The sequence below is a fragment of the Miniopterus schreibersii genome, assembly GCF_964146895.1.
Source record: "Miniopterus schreibersii genome assembly, chromosome: 17".
NCBI classification, from domain to species: Eukaryota; Metazoa; Chordata; class Mammalia; order Chiroptera; family Miniopteridae; genus Miniopterus; species Miniopterus schreibersii.
In genome coordinates, this window is record NC_138117.1 from 38,070,695 (window position 1) to 38,093,957 (window position 23,263).

General features: G+C 52.4%; 1 protein-coding gene across 1 annotated transcript; it reads right to left on the reverse strand.

Moving 5' to 3' along the window:
- Positions 1–757: 757 nt before the first annotated feature.
- Positions 758–22,874, reverse strand: OC90 (otoconin 90; the record flags this gene model as incomplete). The annotated part of the gene is made up of 14 exons (XM_081116499.1): positions 758–1,053; positions 3,468–3,574; positions 6,061–6,232; positions 7,128–7,232; positions 8,255–8,308; positions 10,079–10,153; positions 12,141–12,191; positions 13,075–13,116; positions 13,271–13,399; positions 15,188–15,300; positions 18,122–18,296; positions 20,253–20,309; positions 21,559–21,624; positions 22,829–22,874. The coding sequence occupies 14 exons, from the start codon at positions 22,872–22,874 to the stop codon at positions 758–760; spliced, it is 1,488 nt and encodes a 495-aa protein (XP_080972625.1).
- Between the last annotated feature and the right edge of the window lie 389 nt (positions 22,875–23,263).

A 23,263-nucleotide genomic window follows, 5' to 3' on the forward strand; every position in this document is an offset into this window, starting at 1 on the left:
TCAGGGGAGGGATTTTTAAAGATGGGATGCCTTTTGCTTGGTACAGAATAAATCTCAACTGGTGGGTGAGTGGGTGAGTGGATATAGTTCATTTTTTTCAATTACTATAACACAAATCTGTGTGTCAGAGCAGCATCTGCATTCCCTGACCTTCCACTCGCTGGCATAAAACCTCACTTTTAAAAAACAAGTCCAGGACCCAAGACAGGCTGAGCAGCAATTCTTCATCAAGGTGGGGTGGCACATGGCCACTCTCCTAGTAACTAGAATGACAGGTGTATTTTTAGGGCACAAACCAATAGCTACCCCTCAGCCCTTGGCACATCTTTGGTGGGTTATGGGTGACTCAGGTGATCTCAAAAGACTGACTACATATTCTCCCTTCTATTTTTAATAGAAGAAAATTAGCTTCCGGTGATTAAGGAGTAGAGACATTTTTCCCTTCATCATTTCTACATCTCACCTTTGTACCAGTATCTACATTTCACAAAAGCACACAAAACCAAGGGGGAAACAAACCGATTAGCATATTTATTGAGCCTCCGCAGTGCACCGCAGGAAGCTTGGAACCACACCTGGTCCGCCTTCTCCAGACGCACATTCAGAGGTGAGCTGACAAGCGTGACAGTGCCCGGGCCTCGCTGCCTCTTCCCCTTTGAGACTCTGCTCAGAGGACGGAGGGGAAGACAGAGGCCCAAAGAGGTTACCCTAACGGGAGAAACAGAGCAGCAGGGTGTGCCTGTCATTCTCTTGGGCTCTATCTGGGGCCACGTTGTGGCCTGGCCCCCATGCGACCAAGTGACCTCCCGAGAAATCTCCTGGTTCTCAGGTGTACGGTGTGGGGCACGGCCTCCTCGCTGTTCTCCTCGGAGCTGGAGCCGAGGGAGGGCTCCCAAGGCCCTGGCATGCCGTCCTCGCAGGGGCGCCGGCTGCCCTCGCACTCCTGTCCGCCCGACGACTTGAGGCTCTGGTTAAAGAAGGCCGAGGCCATACACTCGGCCACCGTCTGCTCACAGGCACAGAGCAGCTTCGCGCACAGGCTCTGCCCCACACCTTCGAGGGGAGAACATAGTAGCAGCTGTGAGACACGGTCCCATGAACGTGGAGCCCTCCAGGGGGCCTGACCGCCCCTTCAGCCCTGGCCTCCCACCCCCATCTGGAACCTCTGGGTGTCCAGCATACACTGGTTCCACTACTGGAAATATCCTCAGCTTTCTTCTGATTAACTCATATTTGGTCAAGACTCCCCTTGACATCCCCTCCCCAGAAGCTTCCTCCAGTCGCCAAGCTAAATGCAGTACCTTCCCTGCAGGCTTACCTCAAATGAATCCCACCTTACGGCTCTATCACAACAGATTGTTTTTTCTTTTTTTTTTCTGCTTGTATTTTTATTTGCTAGGCCTGGCAACCCTACTGTATTTCTTGCATGTTTTAGTTGCATGCTGTGGGTGTGGTTGGATAGCACCTGTGCGACATGAGGTCACGTGTTTCCACGTGCTTAGACAGAGAGAAGCATTCTGCAAATGTTACTGTGGCTTTCAAAGACGTATCTGGTCTGTTGCATTCGTTCGTCTGATCCTACCATGAAGTAGTCACCACCAGGTCAACCAGGTTTTTTCTCACTACACCAACCCTCCGGATCCCAGACTCTGGCCTTCACATCAGCCCGGCACACATGTCTCTCAGCAGCAGGAGAAGAGCAGAGTGGACACACACAAGCCTGCTTCCCGGAGCAACTCGGACCCTCAGCCCGAGCCCAGTGTCAGAAAGCACAGAGCAGGCTCTGGGATGCCCTCCTCTCATCACCTGTCACCTGCACCAGGTACAGGACATTGAGCTCAACCTCTAATGCAGTGTTCCTAGATCCTGTGAGACCAGAGGGGCGGGGGAGACCTCACAGCGTGATTCCATCACACGACAACAATAATCTGGTCCTGTCACTCATGGGCTCTCAACCCACCCCTGGCCCCCTGGTCTCCCACAGGACAAAGTGTCAGTGTGTCAGTCTTGGGTTCATGATCTGGTACTGGTCTGTCTCCCGGCCTCACCTTGCACTTCAGCAGTCTCCCCCCCCCCCCCCCCCCACTGTCCCTGCTGGCCATACAGGACCATATGTTGACCCTACACTGCCAGGTGTCCCCAAAATGCCGCAGTTTTCCTCTTTTTCCTTTTCTTGGGAAATCCGGAAACCCGTTCAGGTCTCACCTCGCTGCCTCTGCTGACTGCCCCCAAGTCCTCCCATCCTCACCGCCATACTCTGCAGGCCCCACCCCCTTTACCCACGTCCCAGACTCCAGGCAACCTGTTAGCATTTAGGACACAAGATTATGAAAGTCGCTGGCTTGTGCCCTCCCTCCAGGCTCGGGTTTGAGGCAGGGTTCATGCATGCTCACTGTTTTTCTAGTTCCTGATGAAGGTTTGGTGGATAAGTAGAAAGTTGAAGGAATGAGTGGATGGATGGATGGATGGATGGATGGATGGATGGATGGATGGAGGGATGATCAGCGACACGTAAGCACGGAGCTCTCGGGAAGTGAGGGCCACGCATGATCCACCAAGGCAGCACGGCATGGAGGTGCGTGCAACGTGCAGAGGAAGGAAGGGGGAGGGGACTGCCTGCGCCAGTGGTTTCCCCAGAGGAGAACACAGAGGAGAGCAACCTTCCCTGGGCTCTTGGGAAATGCTACCAGGAGCACTTCCTTTAAGCCGCAAAGCATCTGGGAAATGCATCCACTGATGTGGGTGAGGAAATGGAGCCAGAGAATGTCCATATCTCGAGTGCTAAAGCAAGTTTATTTGCTCTGGGTGATGATGTCCAGGGGTGGGGCAGTTTCCAGCCGTCCTGCCTGAGGCCCTGAAGGGCCACAGAGGAGCCTCCAGCCTCCAGGACAGAGAGAGATGGAGCTGCGGGCCCACCCAGCCCTTCAGCCAGGGCCACTGTCTTCCTTATGGGGCCCCTCAGAATCTCACTGGGGAAAAGGGGTCTACTTCTTAGGAGAAGAGGCCCACCCGCATGGTGAAGGCTCAGTTCGAGGTCTGAGGCAGTGGGGTTTTGCGGTCCTGATCCCAGCCCTGTCACTGCCTTCTGCCTGTGTGACCTTGGACCTGCGCCCCGCCTCTAACCTGGGGAGACCCCAGTGCTCTGTCCTTGATGGTTGTGAGGATGAGCTGCGCTAACACAGCAAGAGCTTAGCACAAACAGCACGTGGTGAGCGCGCCACACACACGGGCTTCTGTAACTCCCCGGTCTGCCCTGCCCTGCCCTGTGCCCTCCGGCAGCTGGCAGCCTCTCCGACTGGCATCTCCTCCTGAGTGGAACAGGGGGTCTAACGTGCACCTCAAAGTGAAGAGGCTTGTTAGGTCACATGACCGACGAAGAGGGGCTGGGGAAAGTGTCTACACCCGGGAGCTGTGGACGCGACACTCACCCGAATGAAAGCATAACACTGGGAGGCCCACACACTTACACTGGGGAGTCCCGTCCGTGCACACGACGGGCGACCGAGGAAGCCTCCCGAGCAGGCAGCCCAGCCGCCTCGCCTGCTGCAGGCAGCAGTGGTGGGACCAGCAGCACCTGCGACCAAGGCAACGCCTTCACTCCAGGGCTCCCAGCTGCCCAGGAACTCCCTCGGCTGCTTCCCCTGCACCCCGCGCCCCCTGGCCAGCGTGCAGGGCCTGATTCATGCGCATGCCAAGCCCCCCGTGCATGGCTGTCCAGGCTGTGCCCTGCACAGGGACGCCACATCTAGAGTGGCGTCACACTGTACACATCTCACTTTAAAAATTCTTGTTCTGTGGTTTATGATTCTGTTGACTGCAAAGATGAATGATTCGCATGTTTATTACGATAATTTTCCAACAGATGGAAACAAAGGGTCTTGAGGATGGGCACTGTTTTTAGTGGGGACTACAGTGACCTTGCTCCCTCCAACCTTTTACATAATAGAACAGTTACTCCCACATCCACAGAGCACCCCACTTGCTCCCCAGCCTTGAGCATAAAGAACTATATCTGGAAAAGTGACTGGCATAGAGTGAGACCTCAGTAAACATGGGAATGAGTCAGTCAGTGTCTTGCTTCGGAGACCCACCCATCTGGCCTGATAAAGCTTCAATCTCCAGTGTCCCCTCAGCCAGAGGGACATCCGAGGACTCCTGATGGCCCTGCCCAACAAGGGGCTACAACTGCTCCCTACAGCCTCCCTTCTCAGCCCTTCCCCTCCTTTATGTCTCACTCCATCCTGGAGACCCAGCGGAGCAGGGGTCACTCAGAGATTGCAGCTTTTTGACAGCAGGTGTGCTCAGCCAAGTGTCAGCTTCACGAGCCTTTCCGTGCTGCTGGCAAGGGGAGGCAGCCCCCACCTCACGCGTCACATCAGCCAGTGGCCGCAGGTGGGCGTCAGCTCAGCTGTTACTCCCACAGAGCCTCGCTGTCTCGTGTGCGCATCTGGCTGGGGCGGGTGCCCATGGAGAGTTAGTACAATAGTTAAAATCTAAAGTCAGTGAGTGAACCCGAAATCACGTATGATCAGAAATATCCTTGAAAATCATTCAAGTTGCCCAGAAAGTAAAGGATGCATGGTTTTGAAGAGACACCCTTGCAGAAAATGGTACCCGTTTGGCCAGCTCTTCCTCGGCCAAGGCTGTGGCTCTCAGTTTTTCCGTTGCTTCCCCATGGGCGTCAAGGAAGCCCCATCGTAACTTACCTGCCTGCCTGGTCAAAGCTCATATTTTTGTGCAGTAGGCTCAGTGGTCAGGGAACATCTTCAAAAACATCCCCGCTTTCTGTCCGTGGGATTCCACAGGGCTCGGCACGGCTGCTGCCCAGCTTTCTGTCCCCTGCCTAATCTCAGAGGTGCTAGGGACGCAGGACGATACAGTGTTCTCTGTCGTGGAGAGTAAAGGGCTTATTTCCAAATTTCATGTGTAGACATGCTTATGATTCCACAGAGTGCTGTACACTTTGCTAGAATCAAAAATTCCTTAGTGTCACCCGGCGGGAGGGACGTTTTGAAGGGTCAGGATGACTGTGCAGTAGAAATGGGAGAAAAGCCAGGGTGGAGGCGGGGGTGGGGTGGGTGAGCGATGCACCCATCACACCCCCTCTGACCTCGGTAACGCCCCGGCTGCCTGCCCTAACCCTGCCCTTCGTGTTAACTGTATTAACCACAGCAAGACTCGTCTTTTCTTTCTTTCTAAGTTCAGCTCTAGCTGTTGATTTCTTTGGGAAACACAGCATCCGAGGCGGTCACAGGCCTTTTCAACGCGGAGCTCTCAACCGGCTGTGGACGGGCCGTGTCCACCTGCGACCCGTCTTCCAGCCTCACTGCTGATCTCAGAATATTCCTCAAACTCATCTGCAGGTTGAGTTCTCCGCTTCCTGCGTCTCTCCTGACGCACTGATGACACCCGGTGGGGTTTCTGTAAAATTGCCCGTCTCTTTCACTGCGCGGGTCCCCTTGGACACGGGTGGTCTGATCTGCTCGTCCGGTTGAACTGCCGCCACCGAGCGCAGTGGCTGGCGCAGAGCGAAAGCTCAAGAAGTGTGGGCCGAACGCACGCACCCCTGAGCGAATCAACTCATGGGTGCCTGAGGCCAGTGCAATTCCTCCCAGGTGGTAAACATGAAATTCAGATATAAAATTTACCGGTGACACTTAAAAGTTGTTGGGAAGCTAATTTCAAAGTGGTCTCTGGCAGAGCAGAGCAGCGGAGAACCCAATCGTCTGTGTCGCTCACTGCAAACGGGCAGGTCTGGGGTCCCTCTGAGTGACCCTCTTAGGGCGCTGGGAAGTGTTTGTGGTGGGGCTCCAGGCTCCCACACCCAATGGTCTAGATCTATGGGCTCTGCCCTTCACACATGAATGGCCTCAGACAAGGCTGAGCCTCAGCTGCCCACCTGAGAAATGGGCCTGCGATGGCGATGAGCCTCCTGAGTGAGGTGATGCAGGCAACAAGCTCTTTGTGAACCTAGAGTGACGGCCCAGGTAGAGGAGGGTTGTCACCTCTCACTGCAGGCAGCATTGGTGCCACCGGCCTGCCACCCTTGCGCATCCCTACCTGTCCAGGGTGTCCCTTGGTTCCCCTCGTCCTTCTTGCCCACAGTAGCAGCCGTAGGACTCAAACTCCTCCGGGCACCGGGATGTCAGACAGAAGAGCATCTCTCCCAGCTGTGGCATCACCTGTGTGTTGTCCCCACTTCCCAGGTGCAGGAAGGTGAACCTGTCACAAGCTGATGGGAAACGAGGACCCAGGAGAGCCAGGCATGTCAGGACTGCGCTCCCAGGAGGGCAGGGTCCAAATGTCCACGGGTCATACCAGGAGCCCATGTCCTCTGCCTCCCACCCCCACTCTGGGGTACTGTTCTGTGACCAGTCCCCTTCTGGGCTGAGCTGTCTTTCTCTCTGAGCTGTCTGCTCGCCCAGGCTCCTTGTTACATCCCGCTCAGGCGCCAGGACTCGTCAGGACAGAAGATGCTCTTTGGGCCACATTTTACTACTGAGTAGAGGGACGGGCAGGACCCGGCTGTCCCCTTAGCTGACTGGCTCCAGCAGGTCAGCGCACCTGGGGGCCTGTCTTTCAGAACCTTGATTCTCTCCCCCCCCCGCCCCCATCTTCACCCTATCCCCCCTCCTGCGCTGGGCAGACCCTGCCTTCGTAGGTTTGGTGAGCACTAGGAGGCCAGGGTTCCCGGGAGCCCCCGCCCGCCTCCCTCTCACGCGGCTGCGTGCGCAGCTCTGCTTCCCGCGTGGTGGGCGGCTGCCCGGTAGCACCAGCGTCCCCCTCCGAGTCCCCTGCCTGCGGCTCCCTGCAGGTGCAGGGCTTTGGTCAGGCACCCAAAGGAGGAGAGCCAAGGAGAGGATTATAAGGCCCACGAGTTTCATTCTTTCCTTCTGGCCAGTGGGAGCGGCAAGAGCATGGGCCAGGGGTTCCCCTCCCTGCCCCCCAGCGCTGGGTGCCTGCAGGACAGTCCATCCTCTGTGAGTCTCTCATCTGCAAGGGGACAGCACCTTCCCGTCGCAGCTACATGACAAGGTCTCAGTGGGATACAGTGGCTTTTTAACCACCTAACCAAAGGATCTCAAGGCCGGGAGGAGACAGACACCTGGCTGCCTGCTTCTGCTCACCTTTTCCAGTCGTCTCCTCGGGACTGCTTTTGACAGGTGACACAGCCAACCCCAAAGATTTCATGCCGGGAACTCCTCCAGCTGTGGCAGCAATCTCTGCAGATCCTGAAAATGCACAACTTTTCAGTCCATACTCAAAAAGGGATCTGAGGAGAGAGTGCAGGCAATACAAGGTCAAGGCCAAAGGCAGGCAGGCATTTCAGAGCAGGACAGTGTCCCCAGACTGGGATTGCAGACGTCAGAGCGGAGTCTCAGGGATCCAGGAATGGCACGTGGATCCCCAGTTTTCTATGATAACCTTGAAACTGTCAGGAGCCTGGCTAGACGCTCGGATGACGTCCCGTGGGTGAGAACTGTCACCGCTCAGGCCTGCCTTTGCGTCCTGGTCACTCTCATATGCCTGCCAAGTGGGGCCCCATCGCAGCGTTAACAAGTGAAGAGACAAGAATGACGGGAAATTAAACTGATGCGTGGCCCACAATCCTGTAGGCAAGCAAACGGTTCAAACCCCTCAAAACACCACAGCAGCTTCTCCTCATGCTCAGAATTAAGCGGGGGGTTCCCACCGTGGCCAGCAAGGCTGCGTGGCCTGGCCCTGCTCCCTCACACAGGCTCCCCTGTGCTCTCGCTGTCAGTCAGCCCCACCTGCCGTCTGAGCTGGAGGCAGCCCCGTCCGCAGCCCACAGGCTGCACCTCCAGCCCAGGCTGGTCCGGTGGCTGGGCCCCACCCACCTGCTGCCCCAGCTCCGTTCTGAGGGCTGGGTGACTCTTGGGTGTCGTCGTAGATATGCATGGGGAGACTGGAAGAAAGCATCTTCAAGTATTAAAAGTGGCTACTTTATAATGTGAAATTGCAGGTGATGTAAACAGAAAACAAAATAGAACTTTCTATATTTTTTAAAAAAGCATCTCCTTAACAGCTAAGCTTCCATTTCTTTCTGTGAATGGATCAACATTTAATTTCATTTGTCCACTTTTCGGGGGCTCTAAAAGTAAACTGGCTTCCTGATTTCTTCCATTTTGAGTTTGGTGTCTCTTCTCCCAGGCTTCTTTGTAACACGCCCGAGTTAATAAATGTATAGGGGGCAACGACATAGTCAAAGGCAGGAGAAGCCAAGGGTGCTCACCTGGAGGGGTTGTGGTCCTCACGGTTTCTGTGCCTTCCTGGTCTTGCAGTTCTGCTCCCAAGAAAGAGAGACAGGGTGAGTGTCAACCCCAGCCTGCCACACCTTGTTCTCGAGGCAGCTCCATCCACCGGGCACAGGGGAGCCATGTGGTCTCTGCTCGGCCCCTGCTGGCTTCCCAGGAGACCTGGTGTTGGGCAGTTACCACTGAGTCAAAAAGAGACCCTGACACCGCCCCCCTCCTCAGGCTTGCTGGAAAATCAGCTGCAGGTGAACCTGTTGAAACCATATTATTTAAAGAGGGAAGAATGTGGCAGAAGAACTGTGAGTCCCTTTGCTCGCCATGTGGTTCCAGGAAGGCTGCTGAGCCTCTGCTTCTCTGTGAAATGAGTTTGTTAGTTTTTAACAGTAGTGAAGCTCGTACTATGCTACAGACCAAGTGTTTGCGTCTTCCCAGGTTCACATGTTGGAATCTTAGCCCCCAATGGGGTGGTGTTAGGAGGTGGGGCCTTTGGAAGGTGACTAGGTCATGAGGGTGGAGCCCTCATGAATGGAATGAGTGCCCTATAAAGAGCTCCCTGGTCCCTTCCACCATGTGAGGACACAGCAGGAAGACAGCTGGCTGTCTATGAGTCAGGAAGAGGCCCTCACCAGACACAGGATCTGCCAGTGCCTCGATCTCAGACTTCCAGCCTCCACCACTGTGAGAAATCAATTTCTGCTGTTTATACACCACTCAGTCTGTGGCACTTTGTTACAGCAGCCTGAACAGACTAAGGCTTACCACATGCCAGGTACAGCACCAAGTGCTTTGCTCAGATTAACTTCGTAACAACCCCATGAGTTACTATAATGCCCACCCTCATTCAGTGATGAGAAAGGTGACACACAGAAAAGTGAGGTCCCCCCTTTAAGGTCACAGGGCTAGAAAGTGGCAGAATGCAAACCCAGGTCACCTGCTAAAGCTGACCCTTGAACCACTGTGCTAGGCTACGATTTCACTGCTGGCTGAACCACAAAGAGCCAGAGATTGTCACTCCAAAATGCTTTAGAAAGGAAGGAACTGCCTGAAATTCTGTGTCAGAGATCAAGATCATGGTGGTTTGATGTGAACATTAGGCTTAGACAGTCAGTCTTGGAGACACAAATGCTCCAGCAAAGAGACTCTTAATAGTTCTACGGTGGGGCAGATGGTTCTCTTCAAAGACAGAAATGTATAGATTCAGAAGTAAAGGAACCTACACTGAACTACCCCAGGCAAGTGACTCTACCTCTTGGAGCTTCTCCTTCACCAGTAAAGTGGGGGCAATAGTGGGCTCCCAGCACCAGGGGAGAATCAGGAAGGGGCTTAGAAACCTGCTAGCCCATCGAGGTCCTCAACAATGTCACCGCCCTTTAACCTTTCTTAGTAATGCGTAAATAACAGTCATTATCAGTGATTTATACTTATTAATAAAGCATCCATGGTCATTAATCACCACAAGCAAAGTAAATGGTTAGGCTAATTCTTCCTATGACTTCTTGGCTTAGGTATTTTTAGGTAAGGGTTGCTCTATGTCAGTCACTGTCATATAATAGAAAGAAAGGCCTTACAGCCTCAAACCTGGGGTTAGCGACCAGTCCAACTAATCACTTGCTGAGTAATTTGGAACTTTTAAACCACCCACCCCCTCAGAGCCTCAGTTTCCTACACTATCTGCAAAATGTTATAATAATATTTCCTCTGGGCCCCATCAAAAAGTGGTCACCGAACTGAACGCAAATATTTATATAGATGGAATTTCTCTACTGGACTCCATGCTGGCCTCTGAAGGCCCCTCTGCTTACTTGTCTTGGAGAGAGTGGTCAGTTGACTTGTCCTGGAGAGAGTGGTCAGCTGGTCAGCTCTGGTATCAGCAGACACTGTGAAGAAAAATCACCCAATTATCAATCAATGATCAATTATCAGTCCAGCTCAGCACCTTAGCTGGGCCAGATCACCTGTAAATAAAATGGGTTTGGGAGCTGAGGCTACTGAGTGAAGGGTCGTGGCAATCTGATTGTGCAGTGGGTGTGTCTGCACATTGGTGCTCAAGTCAGTTACAATTCAGTGGACGAGGGGCCAGATTAGTGTCAGTCCTGTGTTCAGGCAAAGACACCAGCAAAAAGCAGAAAGAGCCAGTATTGACCCTGATTGGATCAGGTCCTTGTGGGAAGGCAGCTTAAGTGGGAGTTCATTCTAGAAGTAAGGAAGGACACATCAGAGGCCTCAATCCCAGCCTTACCACTCAGCTTGGGCAACTTCTTTCTCCATCTCAACATACCATCTCAGTATGAAGGTTACAGCAATTACTTCATGAGGTTATGTGAGCATTAAATGAGGTTATTTATTTTAAGCTAGTTGTCTAGTGTCCTGCATGTGATTCAATGGTATGTGCTGTTTTGTACAGTCCCTCTAGAATTTCTGGAAGAAGATGCTGGCCCAGAATCTTTCCACACTCTCTCTCATTGAATCCTCTGCCACCCTGAAAGGCAGATATAATCATCCCTTTCCAGGGGTTGGTAAACTGGGGTCTGGCCCTCGGCCTATTTTTGTAAATAAAGTTTTATTGGCACAGAGCCGCAGCCATGGACAATACGTCACCTCAACCACGAGGTGACCTATTGTCCATGGCTGCTTTCCCCTGCAATGGCAGAGTTGAGCAGCTGTGGCAGAGATCCTATGTCTAAAACATTTACTATCTTGCTCTTTACAGAAAGTTTTTTGACCCCTGCTTTATGCTAATAAAGACATTGGAGCTTGGAGAGGTTAAACCATTCTCCCAAAGTCACAGATGAAAATGGGAGAGGCAGGATTCTATCCCAAATCTGCTCAACTCCAACACATAAATGCTTCATCACATGATGGTGACAACACTTACAAGCCCTACAGCTTTTCCTCCTGAGCTGCGCCTGCACCTGTGTGGTTGAGCCCTGACAGGCCTCCCTGGAGGGCACTGGTGTGCACTGTCCTGGTCATGGGTGTGAGTGCGCGTGAGTTGCAGGGGCGAAGGTGTGTGTATCCGTTTTCTCCAGTTAAACTCTAGACTCCTTGAGGAACCTTGTTTCCTTTGCATGTTTCCCAGGTTCACTCCACAAGGTGATGGTGGTTTGGGCTAAAGACAATGGAAAATGTACGGGTTGGGGATTATTTTGGGATTGTGGGATGGGGCCTCGAAATCTGCAGCATTTCCTTTAGAATGGAAGTCACTGGGTGTGGTTAGTGCCTGGGCTGGGCAGATGGTGAAGCTTTCTGTGGCCTGGCTGCCATTTCCTCTCTTCTCTAGGCCTGGGGCCCCCAAGGCACAGGCTGTCTGGGAGCCGTGTAGGATGAGATGCCCTTGGACGTGGAATGGCTGGGGGAGGGGACCACACCACAAGTCTCTGCTTCTATCCTTCCTGTAGCAGCAGCAGCAGCAGCAGAGGAGAGAGACAGACAAACTCTTAGGGAGATGGTTGTGTGTGGTGATCTCTCTGAGGTGTAGGGTTGCCCAGGATGCCCAGCTGAATTTGGATTTCAGATGAGTAACAAACACTTTTTTAGTATAAGTATGTCCCAGAATTTGCATGGGACACACTTATGCTCAAAAGTTATTTGCTGTTCATCCGAAGTTCAACTTCAGATGGTGAAGGGTGAGAGTTCTGCATTTTACCTGACAACCCTACTGAGGTTGCAAGGAGCCTGGGAGAAAGCTGAGCAAGTAGAGATTTATAGTCAGGAGGCACTGGGATTTGTTTTTGAACGGACTTGAAGCTGATCCATTGCAGGCCAAGGCAGGGGGCATTTGAGGGGAAGTAATTCCAGCAAGGAGACTAATGCTACAATCAAAATGTGGGCATTTGGGTGGCACGTCTATCCCTCTGAGCTCACCTTCTCCTGAGAGGGCCACCAGGCTGGCGTCCGTGGGCTCCACAGGTTCCACTGAAAAAGAGGGAGTCCCCAACAGCAATGAGTGATGGCCACAGTGTGAACACCAAGTCTTAAGGGTCTCAACCAAGATCAGGCTGGGTGGGGACTGTGGGACGAAGGGAAGAGGGACTGTGCAAGGTGCTGCCAGAGAAGGGCAGTTCCTCCTGGCTTAGGATTCCCTGCCTCTAGTGCACCTCCCAGAATGCAGGGGTCCCCAACCAGGCCCAGCTCAGGAGGGATTCCAGGTTGTCCTGGATTCTGGTGGAGAAGGTGACACTATTGAACACAGGCTGTGACAATGAAAACGCTGTAAACCCTGAAGGATTGTGGCTGTGGAGTGTTGTATCCTTACTTGAGAAGGCCTCTCTTCTAAGGAGAGGCAGGATGGCAGAGAAGAAAGAATGCTGGACCCAGAGGATACCTGGAGATGCAACACACGCATCCTGCACACACTCCCCCATGCACACACACACACCACACTCATTCCCCCATGCACATGCACACACCCATGCACATGCATACACACACACACCCACATGCACACCCCACACGCACTCCCTCATGCACACACTATATCACACCCGCATACACTCGGAAATCCACCACACACACACACACACACACACACACACACACACACACACACACACCAACTCCCTCTTTACCAAACACTGCAAGATTACTTCTGAGAGAGACCCAGCTCAGGAGACGGGATGCTCTGCGGAGGTACACCTTGAACTTCCCACCCCCAGGTAGCCATGGTGTTGGGCCCGAGAGGTCGTGGGAACTTTGGTGAACAGGGAATAACAGGCATCAGTTGCATGTGTGTCCCCCAGCTCCCATCGTAGTCTGGCCCCTCAGGTCCGAGTAAGAGCAGCTTCCCTAGGGGGCCTACCTTTGGGCAGAAGGGCCGTCAGCTCCTCCCTGCTGGTTGTCTCTGCAAAGAAAACCCATGTAGAGCAGTAAGTGTGTGGAATGAGAGAAGGTGCTGGATTTGGCATCTGAAGATACAGGCACCCACACCAGGGTCCCACACTAGCTCTCGCCCCAACCATCAGCCCACCAAGGATGCAGGGCCAGGTTCCTCCTACCTGGAGGCAGAGCCAGGCAGAAGGAGGTGTCCAGCAGGTTCAGGGAGGAGTTGATGGTGGACTGGGCCAGGCACTCTATGGCAGCCTTGTCGCAGGTGCATAGCAGGTGCTCGCAAGGGTCCCTGGACTCTGTGCACACAGCAAGGGCAGAGCCGGCTGGAAGAGCTCACTGGGAATCCCAAGAGGTAACGCAAATGCCAAAGCTGAGCTCGTGACTTGCCTCGCCAAGCCCCACGCCTCTTACAAGTGACCTCATCTCTTGTTCCATCTGTTCAGCTGTGTGGGTCCAGTCTGGGCCCATGCACCCTCCTTTACTGTCACATCAGCACGATTTTATGGGCTCTGCTTTCAATGAAACTATTTAGGGTCTGCCCAGGTGTCCCCATCTCCGCTTCACTCTCCTGGGCCACCCCATCACCTGTGGCATGGGTTACATCAGTGGCTCGTAACTACTCTCCCTGCCTCCGCCCCTGCTGATCAGTCTGTTCTCACAGGAGCCAGAACAGCTCTCTGAAAACTCAGGTCCCACCCCATCACACCACGTGCTTTCTGTGTTCAGAGCCTCCCAACTCAAAGTAAACGCCGCGGGTCCCGCTCCTCAGACCTCATCCTCTCCCTCACCAACCCCTCCGGCCTCACCGGCCTCCTGTTTCTCACACCCCAGGCACCTGGAGCCTCGGGTCCACATGCCCACACTTGCTGTTTCGTCCACCTACTCGGCTCTTCTCCCGGATATGCCTCTTCTCTGTCTTTGCTCAACTGTCACCTTCTCTGGGAGGCTTCTCTTGACCTTCCTATTTAAATAGGTGCCCCACCCCAGCCTCCCTGTGCCTCTCCCTGATTTATTGTCCTCCACAGCTCCTTTGACTATCTAATAGACCGTATCATTTGTTTTTGGTATTTTCAGAGTCTGACAACCATGACAAAATTCCAGAATGTCAGGATGTCCCTAACACCTGGACACTTGTCTTGGACTTGGTGTAGGTGCTCGGTCATATCTGTTGAATGAGTGAATGAGTGAGTGAATGAATGAGTAGTGCTTTCAGTGTTCACCGTGTGCCTCGCCTGGTGGTTCACTCCCATGCCTCTGCTCGCCGCTTTCTGGAAGCTCCTTACTCCAGCTGATCCTTGTCACCTGGACTGTGGAGTCGGTCTCACCTGGAGTCAAACCCTGGCTCTGCCACTTAGTGGCTACGTAACTCTGAACAAGTCATTTAATTTCTCTGGGAATAATGACCTCCATCTGACAGGTTCTTTAAAGATCTGAGTTGCTGTGTATAAAGCATACGGTACACAGTAGGCACTTATAAAGGGCGGCTCCAAGGTGGCACCGCCAATGTGCCTGCTCTTCTTCTCTCTATGCCTTTGCCTAGTCTGCTCCTTCTGCCCAGAGACATGAAATAAAATTCCTGGAGTTGCACAGCGCGCAAGGTGGACAGCTGATTCTTACAATGAACACCACAGCCTTCATCCAGTGCGGCTTCTCCCTCCACTGTGTTCTTAGCGTACACCAGTCTCCAGGCTAATTGCCCTGTGAGCATTATTTAATTTTCATAACAACTCTCTGAGGCAGATTTTCTCCCCATTTTGAGGTTCAGAGGAGGTAATAATTGCCCCAATGTCTCATGATACACAAATAGCAAATTACTTCCCCTTCCCAAGTTCCCAGGGTTGCTACACATATAAAAACTATAAATTAGATAATCTGCTGATTGACTATTGTGTCAAAAAGCATTTATTGTGCATCTACTGTGTGAGGTATAGATGCCATAGAACTGGCCCTCGTGGGGCTCTAAGTATAGATGCCAATGATGCCAATGGTGATAACGATGAACATGAACCCTGGGAGCCCTTGGTCTGGTCCAGCCTGGGGCCTCTGAGCCCCCCGCTGCCCCGGGGACACCTGGAGATGCTCACCACACGTGATCTTCTTGCTGGAGCAGTTGACATCTGTGCTAATCTTTGTGGAGTCTTGGAGACAGTCCATCTCAGCAGCCTCCTCATAGCACCTTCGGTGCTGGAAGCAGCAGCTGGGGCGGATGGAGGGGGTCAGGATGAGAGTGTGGGGGAAGGTTAGGGTAAGAGTGTGGGGGAGGTTAGGGTAAGAGTGTGGGGGAGGGTGAGGATAAGAGTGTGGGGGAGGGTCAGGGTAAGAGTGTGTGTGGGGGAGGGTCAGGGTAAGAGTGTGGGGGAGGGGGAGGGTAAGAGTGTGGGGGAGGGTCAGGGTAAGAGTGTGGGGGGGGAGGGTCAAGAGGGAGGCAGGCAGCCTGCGATTGCCCCATGTCTCCAGATGCTTCCTGGCGGTGGTCAGTTTCAGATGCTCAGCACACTTACACACATACATACACACACCCACACAATATTTGAATTATATTGCTTATGCAGCAAGTGCTGTTATTATTATGAGCCTTTACATTTGCGGGGACTGAGACACAGGGGCCTCTGTAACTTGCCAAAGCCCAGGTTGACCTCAGAGCGTGGCTGACACCGGCACGCAGGAGGTCAGCAGAGACCAATGGCAAGAAGAAAGAATGTACAGGGAGCTGATGACCTCGTCTCACACAACATAGCTCATAAGGATTTGGAGGGTTCGAGAAATCATCTATACGGATCCTGCCGTGTGGTAGGCACTCAGTAAATGGTAGCGATTATTTTTGCAGTCTGGAGCTCAAGTTCAAGGGGGCCATCACCTGTCCTCCAGGAGCTTGGAAATCCCCGACCCATCAGCTGATCTGTGTAACATAATTGAAGTTGAGCGTGACCCCAAATTCTGCCAGTTTCTTGCCACCTGTGCTTTGAACATTCTTTGGGGATCAGAGACAGTGATGAATTATAGCTTCGTTTCTTTGACCTCTAAGTCTGCAAGGTGTTTTAATAATTAAAGGAAGTGACAAGGGAGGACCCAAAAGGAAAGCGTCCCCAGAAGTGGCCCTGGCACGATGCCTTGTACAGAAGCAGCCTCCCCTTTTCTGAATGTCAATGAGCTGGCTCCAGGACATTGCTCATGGTCGCAGAAGCGGGAAACCGCCCCTTTGGTCCAGAGGTGACCTGCGCCCTCTCTTAGAGATTTGGAGATGTATTTTCATTCCAAAGTCATTAGTTCTTGTCAATCAAGGACACATCACTTTCTAATCAGTGCACTTATTTATTTTTCATCTCTGAAAAGCAATTGGAAGTTGGCCACCTAGTCAATCCTTTAATTTATTGAGCTCTATGTGCCAGGTGCTGTGGTCCGTGCTGGGCCTACAGAGATACTACTGAGCAGATGGTCCTTAGAGGACCTTGAGCAGAGTGGGAAACAGGCTGTGTCCACGTAGCCTCCCACGTGGGAGGTGCAAGAAAGGGAAGCCCAGAGGTTTGGGGAGCCCAGAGGTCGCCCTGGTGCCTGGGAGGCGAGACATTCACAGAGGGTGTCCTGGAGGAGACATGCCAGGGGAGACGGAAGGCTGCCCCATGATTCCGAAGGGGGGTCCTTGCCACTTCCGTGAGTCTGTAGATGAGAGCACACAGCCCTCACACTGCGCTGGGTGCCAGTGGGGTGGGGCACGGTTCTTGGAGCAGAGTCCAGACCTGGGTTCAATTTTTTGCTTCCACACTGCTGCTGCTGCTGCTGCTGTGGTTACAACTAGCAGTCCTACTGCTGCTACTAGTACTGCTGCTGTGTTATTACTGCTATTACTACTGCTGGCACTATTAGTACTACTACAGCTACTGTGCCTACGGTTACTACTAGCACTGTTACTACCCCCCCGCCCCCTGCAGCCCCACAGTGGCTGTTCCTGCCGCTGCTACTAGGAATACTAACGTCATTAGTCACTGTCACTACTCCTGCTCCTGCTCCAGCCCAACCACACCCTTACTATCGCTTAATCACTAATACTCTTGAATACGTAGTAAGCCAGGCAGCGTCCCAAACTCTTTAACTTGTATTTGGCCATTTAATCCTAAATAATAACTATAAGGTAGGCATTATTATTAGGGCCATTTTATAGATGAAGAAACTAGAGCACAAGAAGTTAAATAACTTGCCTCAGGTCACAGAGCCCTCAGGAACAGGACTGGAATTACTGGCTCGTAGGCGATACGTCTTAAAACTCTTAACAGATTCCGTAGAATTTTCCTCATAGACCCTCCTGCTACCAGCGTCTGCTCGGCTATCCTTGCTAACAGTTGCTGCTTCTAAGACTTTAAATTTGATTGCCAATCTGATGGGTAGAAGTTGCTATCTGGCTTGAATTCGCTCCCCTTGCATGCAGGGAGGGGGCATCTTGATCGGGCACTTATGTTTTCTCTATATTTCCCACTAGGCACTTACCTCTCTGAGGCAAGGGTAGTGTCCTGTTTATATAAGCACAACATTCACATCTTACTGGTATTTGGTACATGCTTGTTCAAAATTTCTCAGAAACCTTCATAGTTGCTTTACCCCTGGTGTCCAGGACTATCCTGAATTACAAATAGTTCTCAGGTTTTGTTATGCTTCAGAGCCCCCTGGACAGCTTGTGTAAAATTCAGACTCCCTGGTTCTACCTAAAGGTGAGTCGATAGGTATCTGGATGGGTCTCTGGACTCTGCCTGTGAGCGAGCATCCAGGTGGTTCTGCCACAGGTGGACCCAAACTTCGAGAAACGAAAGTAAAGATTTGTATATCGGACATAACCCAGGATCCTGATAACTTCCCAGGACATGAGTAGATCACAGAGTAGCTGCGATGTAAAGATGAGGAAAGCAGTCTCCCAGCGGGTAAGTGACAGAACTGAGACACCGCCTGAGTCCCCTGGGGAGCTTTCTGCGCCCGCGCTCTGCCAAGCTCCAGCCAGGCTGCCCCGGCTCGCCCGGGGTCCTGCTCACCTGTCAGACTCGTCCACGGGCAGCCCTTCCATCTCAAACCTGCAGGCGCAGCCGTAGTCTTCCAGGTCCCGGGGACAGAGACCGGCCACACACCGCATGCCACTCACGAACTGGAGCAGCGCGGGGAAGTTGGTGAAGACGGCCTGCAGCCAGGTGAAGTGGGAGCCCAGGCAGTCTGCGGGGGACAGCAGGGCGGCGCTGGGAGCCAGCGTGGAGGAGGGGGCCCGTTCCCAGCTTCCCACAGCGTGTGCTGATGGTGCCTCTCAGCCTACTAAGCACCTGCTGTGTACTCAGGACTGTGCTGGACTATGAAAGTGAAGGGGGCTTATAAGCTGGGGTCCCTGCTGGCTGCTCGCCTAATAGTCATCCTCCCTTCTTCCTTGCCATCAAAGCTGCACAGTACTCAAGGATGTGAGCCTTCTCCGCAAGTACCTGGGATGTCACATGATCACTCTCAGCTGGTCGTGCCCATCTCATGCTCCCATGATGGTCTAGGGCTGAGCATGGAGCCCAGACCTGGCCAAAACAACTTAAGGGAAAGTCTGTTGGAGGCTTTGGAAAAGTATTTGTTTCCTAATAAACAATAAAGGCATGGAAGAAGATCCATTTGATCAACACCATTCTCCTTCCTTGAATGTGGGTGAGGAAATGCTGGCTGGAACTGCAGCAACCAGTTTGCAACCATGAGGTCCCAAGTATAAAGCTGAAAAACCAATGTGCCCAGGGTAGCAGTGGGGTGAGACAGAATGAGCCTGCTGGTCTCGGAAACCTGCAATGAGCTACTGCACCAGTCCCAGTGCCTTCAGATGGCTTATGTGGGATAATTAAATATATTATTTAAGTCACTGTTAGCTTGCTGAATGGATCCCCAATGATATAATACTGGCACTAGAGAACTGAAAGTCAGTGCAGAAAGAGAAGGGGTACAGACATAATTTGGGGTCACCTGCTATGTTCCAGGGACTGTGCTTGAAATAGCACTTAGACTGACATGCTTTAGAGAGCATTCACTTTGTCTCTTATCCCAAAAACCTCGTATTAACCTCACGAGGCAGGTGTTGTTCTATCACCTCCATTTCACAGGTAAGGAAACTGAAGTCAGAGCCACACCTGAGGCATCCACCAGCGATGGTAACTTGCCCTAAACAAAAATGTTCTGGCAGACAAAACTGGCAGGAAAACAGTATCCAGTGTTTTGTCTCTAAACCTCATGCGCACCCGTCTCCACTCTCTGCCTCTCTGACCTCAGGGCCATTAAGGGCTAAGTGAGATGAGCCCACCACACCGAAGTGCAGGGGTTGTGAGAGGGAGCTGGGGGAGCTAGAGTTGCTGGTGAGGACCAGCTCCACCTGACTGTTCTGGTTGCTTCCTACCTGGCCGAAATTTCTCCCCATTGTTCATTTCCATACCCTAATCAAAACAATGAAGAAATGATTCTACGCTGATGGGGAAAGCCACTCTAAGGTGTGTGTGTATTTACGTAAACACACATTTTTATTCAAAACTTACAGGACACCTGCACTTCATCATATGTACAAAATCAGGTGCAATCTTATGCCCAGCAGTGTCTAATCCAATAGCAGTTCAGAATCTCCCGGCTCATGTCCATCAGGTTATAATCATATTTTTTGAGTAATTTTAGCAATCAAATTATAGGAACCACTGTGATGATTGATAGTTGCTTGATAGATATGTTATTGATAAATAGAATACTAGATGCCCTTTGAAATTCTTAGGCCTAATGTATAGTTATTAGTTGGGGAAAGAAAATAAAAAAATTTGGGTGGAGGGGGCCTAAGCTCTGGATTTAGAAGAGAACTTTTCCCTTCTAGCCATGTGGCCTTGGGCAAGTCACTTAACTTCCTTAGACTCAGTTTTCTTGCCTGTAAAATGGGGCTACCATTCCTCTCCTGGCCAGGGTGCGGTCAGGACTAACCTATGAAGTTACTCGGAGGCGCCTGCAATAAAGGAGCCACCTCTCTGCTCAGAGCCAGGATCACAATTGTGGGGAGCTTTCTGGGGAGGCCGTGGGAGCCCAGAGGGCAGAGACCAAGGTCATTTCCTTAGGTTTCCCCCACAGGCACCATGCTCTGACACCTGGGAGGTAAAAGCAATTTCAGATCTAACTTACCAAAAATTTCGGTTGCACTTTCCACATTTTTAAACATCCCGTTGAAGAATGTGACATCTAAGTGGAAGCAAGAGAAAGCAAATTACAGAGCAGTAGTTTCTCCCCTTCCCGGTCCACCCTCTGGAGAGGAAGGAAAACCCTTCCTCTTTCTCTAAGGAGAGATTTGACCTTGGGCTAACTTCCTAGTAGCACAGGTTGCCATGGAGACCTGATCAGATGAAACAGGGCCTGCGTTACCAGGCAACACTGCTCAATGATAAAAAAGTCCCCAGGATGGTAAAGTGGACCTGGGCTGGCAGGAACTATGGATGAACTGTAAATTCTGGGGGGGATGACTCCTGCAATTAGGCATGTCCCTCTGGGCATCCTAGAAACTGAAGCTATGAAGTTGTTCCCAGGGATACTGATTCTTATGGCGAATGAAGCTTCTAGGCCAGCAAGGGTCTGGGGCTGCTCCACCTGAGCCCATTCCCTGCACCTGAGCTGGTACCTGGGGCTCCTGGACTCTGTGTGGTCGCTGCCAGGTCTACTGCCACTGAAGAGGGACAGCGGCCATGGCCTGCTGACACAGTTTCTTGGACCAGACCCTTCTATGTGCCAAGTGTGGCCTGGGAGTTTAAAGGTCTACCCAAGGCCTCCTGGTGGGCATTGCACTTCTCATGGGGGTTATAACATTTGGAGGGAGGCCACTTGTCATGGGATCTGGGTGGGACTCAGCTCTTTGATTGCAGGGGCTCACGCACAAATAATCCAGTTGACTCACCTCCCTGAAAGGTCGAAAGTGACCCTTGAATTCAGGCTAGCCTCCAGCTAGTTCACTATGGGCTTTGTTCTTCCCCGATGGCCATAAAAGAACCTACCTGAGAAATCTGTATAATCTGCCACCAGGAAAATGTCCCCTCCCCCAAGGAATGTAGCGCTCCTCTAATAGCTATGAGATGCCATCTACCTATTGCTCTGCCTGAGGGAGTCCAGAGCCCAATTTGAAGCTGAAATACAGTTAGTTGCCCTATAACCCTCATGAGAAGACCATTGACTTCCTTCTCCTGGCTCCCCTCCCAGCTGACCTTTGTCTTTTGATGGGAATTTTTAGTACTTTGTCTCAAAGGAGAGACCGATGTGGGTCCAACACCAAGGCTGACCGTCGAGGGAGAGGTTTTTTAATCTCACTTGACTCCCTTTACCTACAAATGTCACAGCAGTGAGTGGCTCTCGGGTATATTCAGGAGGGGTCATTTTCTCTGCCCATGTCCTAGACAACTTTCTACCCGCTAGGTCCCCTAAGGAAAGTTCAAAGAACACTTACTGATATTTTTTGAGAGTCCTAGAGGCAGCTCATGTGGACGGTGGGGCGTGTCCAGAGGGTGGCTCCCTGATAAGGAGGAGAGAGAATGGGATTGGTACAAACATGTCACAGCCGGCTCGCTGGGCTGAGGCTGGGCGGTGGCAGCCAGGACCACAACCGGGACACACGTCCATTCAACCCGTGCATTTTTTCCCAGCACCTGCCGTGTGCTAGGTGCTAGTCTGTGGTAGCCCGTGAAGAAAATAATGCAGGCTTTCTGAGCAGGAGGGGCGCTGGGGACCCCAGTTCCACTTGGGATCTCATCCCGGAGCCCACGGAGTTGCTGGGGCGCATCTGGCCTGACTGCCTCAGAAACTTCGATAGCGGATCAGCCAACGGCTAAGGTTACTCCAGCAGCAGGGAAACCCTGCCGGCTCCTGGGCAATTCTCAGGCGCCCCTTGGTGCAGCTGGTCACTGAGCTCCTGTTCCGGAGGGTGGGGGCGAGCCTTACTGCCATGTGCTAATCGGGGATGCTGGCCCCCCGCAGGCTCCTCCTACTCTCAGGATATCATTTTCATTAGCAACGCAAAAAGTCACCCTGGACTGTAAATTGTTTATCCCCGAGGACGGGACCCGTTCCCTCACAGTGCTGGCCAGCGGTCAGCTGAATATGAGAAGGAAAGAAGAATGCGGGAGAGCGTGGCCTCAGTTACCGCCCAACCCGCTGCAGGATGGAGGGAGGGCGTGCGGGCGTGTGCGAGCTGCACAACTGTGCAAACGAGGAAGGAGATCGACGGCGCCGAAGACTCACATTCGAAAGCAAGGCACTAAGTGAACTTGAAGTTATTATCCCAGGCCGCCAAGAAGTTTGCTCAGCGACCAGGTTTGGGTGGCATGGGACCCAGGTTTAGAATGTGGGGTGCAAGTGTTTACACTGGTCATACTTACAAAAGGAGGAAAGGAGGGGCTGCATGTCAGGAAGGTCACTCCAAGGACATCAACAAAACAAGGTGGGGGATGCTATCAGGTGAAGGGGAGATTGCTCACTGGCCACCTTGCCTTTGCTTTCCCCGAATCTCACCTCATCTCCCATGCATTATGCAGCGTGCTCAGAAAGATCAGTTGATTTAAACCTATGGCTCCTCATTAATGTTTCGTTTCCATCATTCATTAGGCGAGGGGATAAAGTAGTCATGAGCAGAGCCGATGGAATTTGACAATACGTGCCCGTGTTCAGGTTAAGCAATTGTACACTAAGCCAGAAATACAGTGTCAAATACCAATACTCACCCACACCCAGGGCCATCAGCATACCCATGAGGACAAGCGCGGCCATAGCAGGAGAGCACGGGACGGGACTGAGGCGTCAACAGGCACAGCTCCTGGGAGAGAAGCCAGTACAATATGATGAGTGAGCTTTCAGAAACGTCACGGAATAAGAACCCGCAGGAGCCCCCGTCCCTTGAGGCAGTGAGGTCAAAGGAGAAAGCCTGACGGCCTTTCTGTCCCAGCTTTTCCCCTAACTAATAATATGCCATCAAAGAGACTCAGTTTTTCCATCTGTAAAATGGAAACCTAGCTGGGTGCTCCTTGAGGACCTTCCTCCCTCCCTCCCTCCCTCCCTCCCTCCCTCCCTCCCTCCCTCCCTCCCTCCCTCCCTCCCTCTCTCCCTCCCTCCCTCCCTTTCTTTCTCCCTCCCTCATTCCCTTCCACGTCCTTTCATTC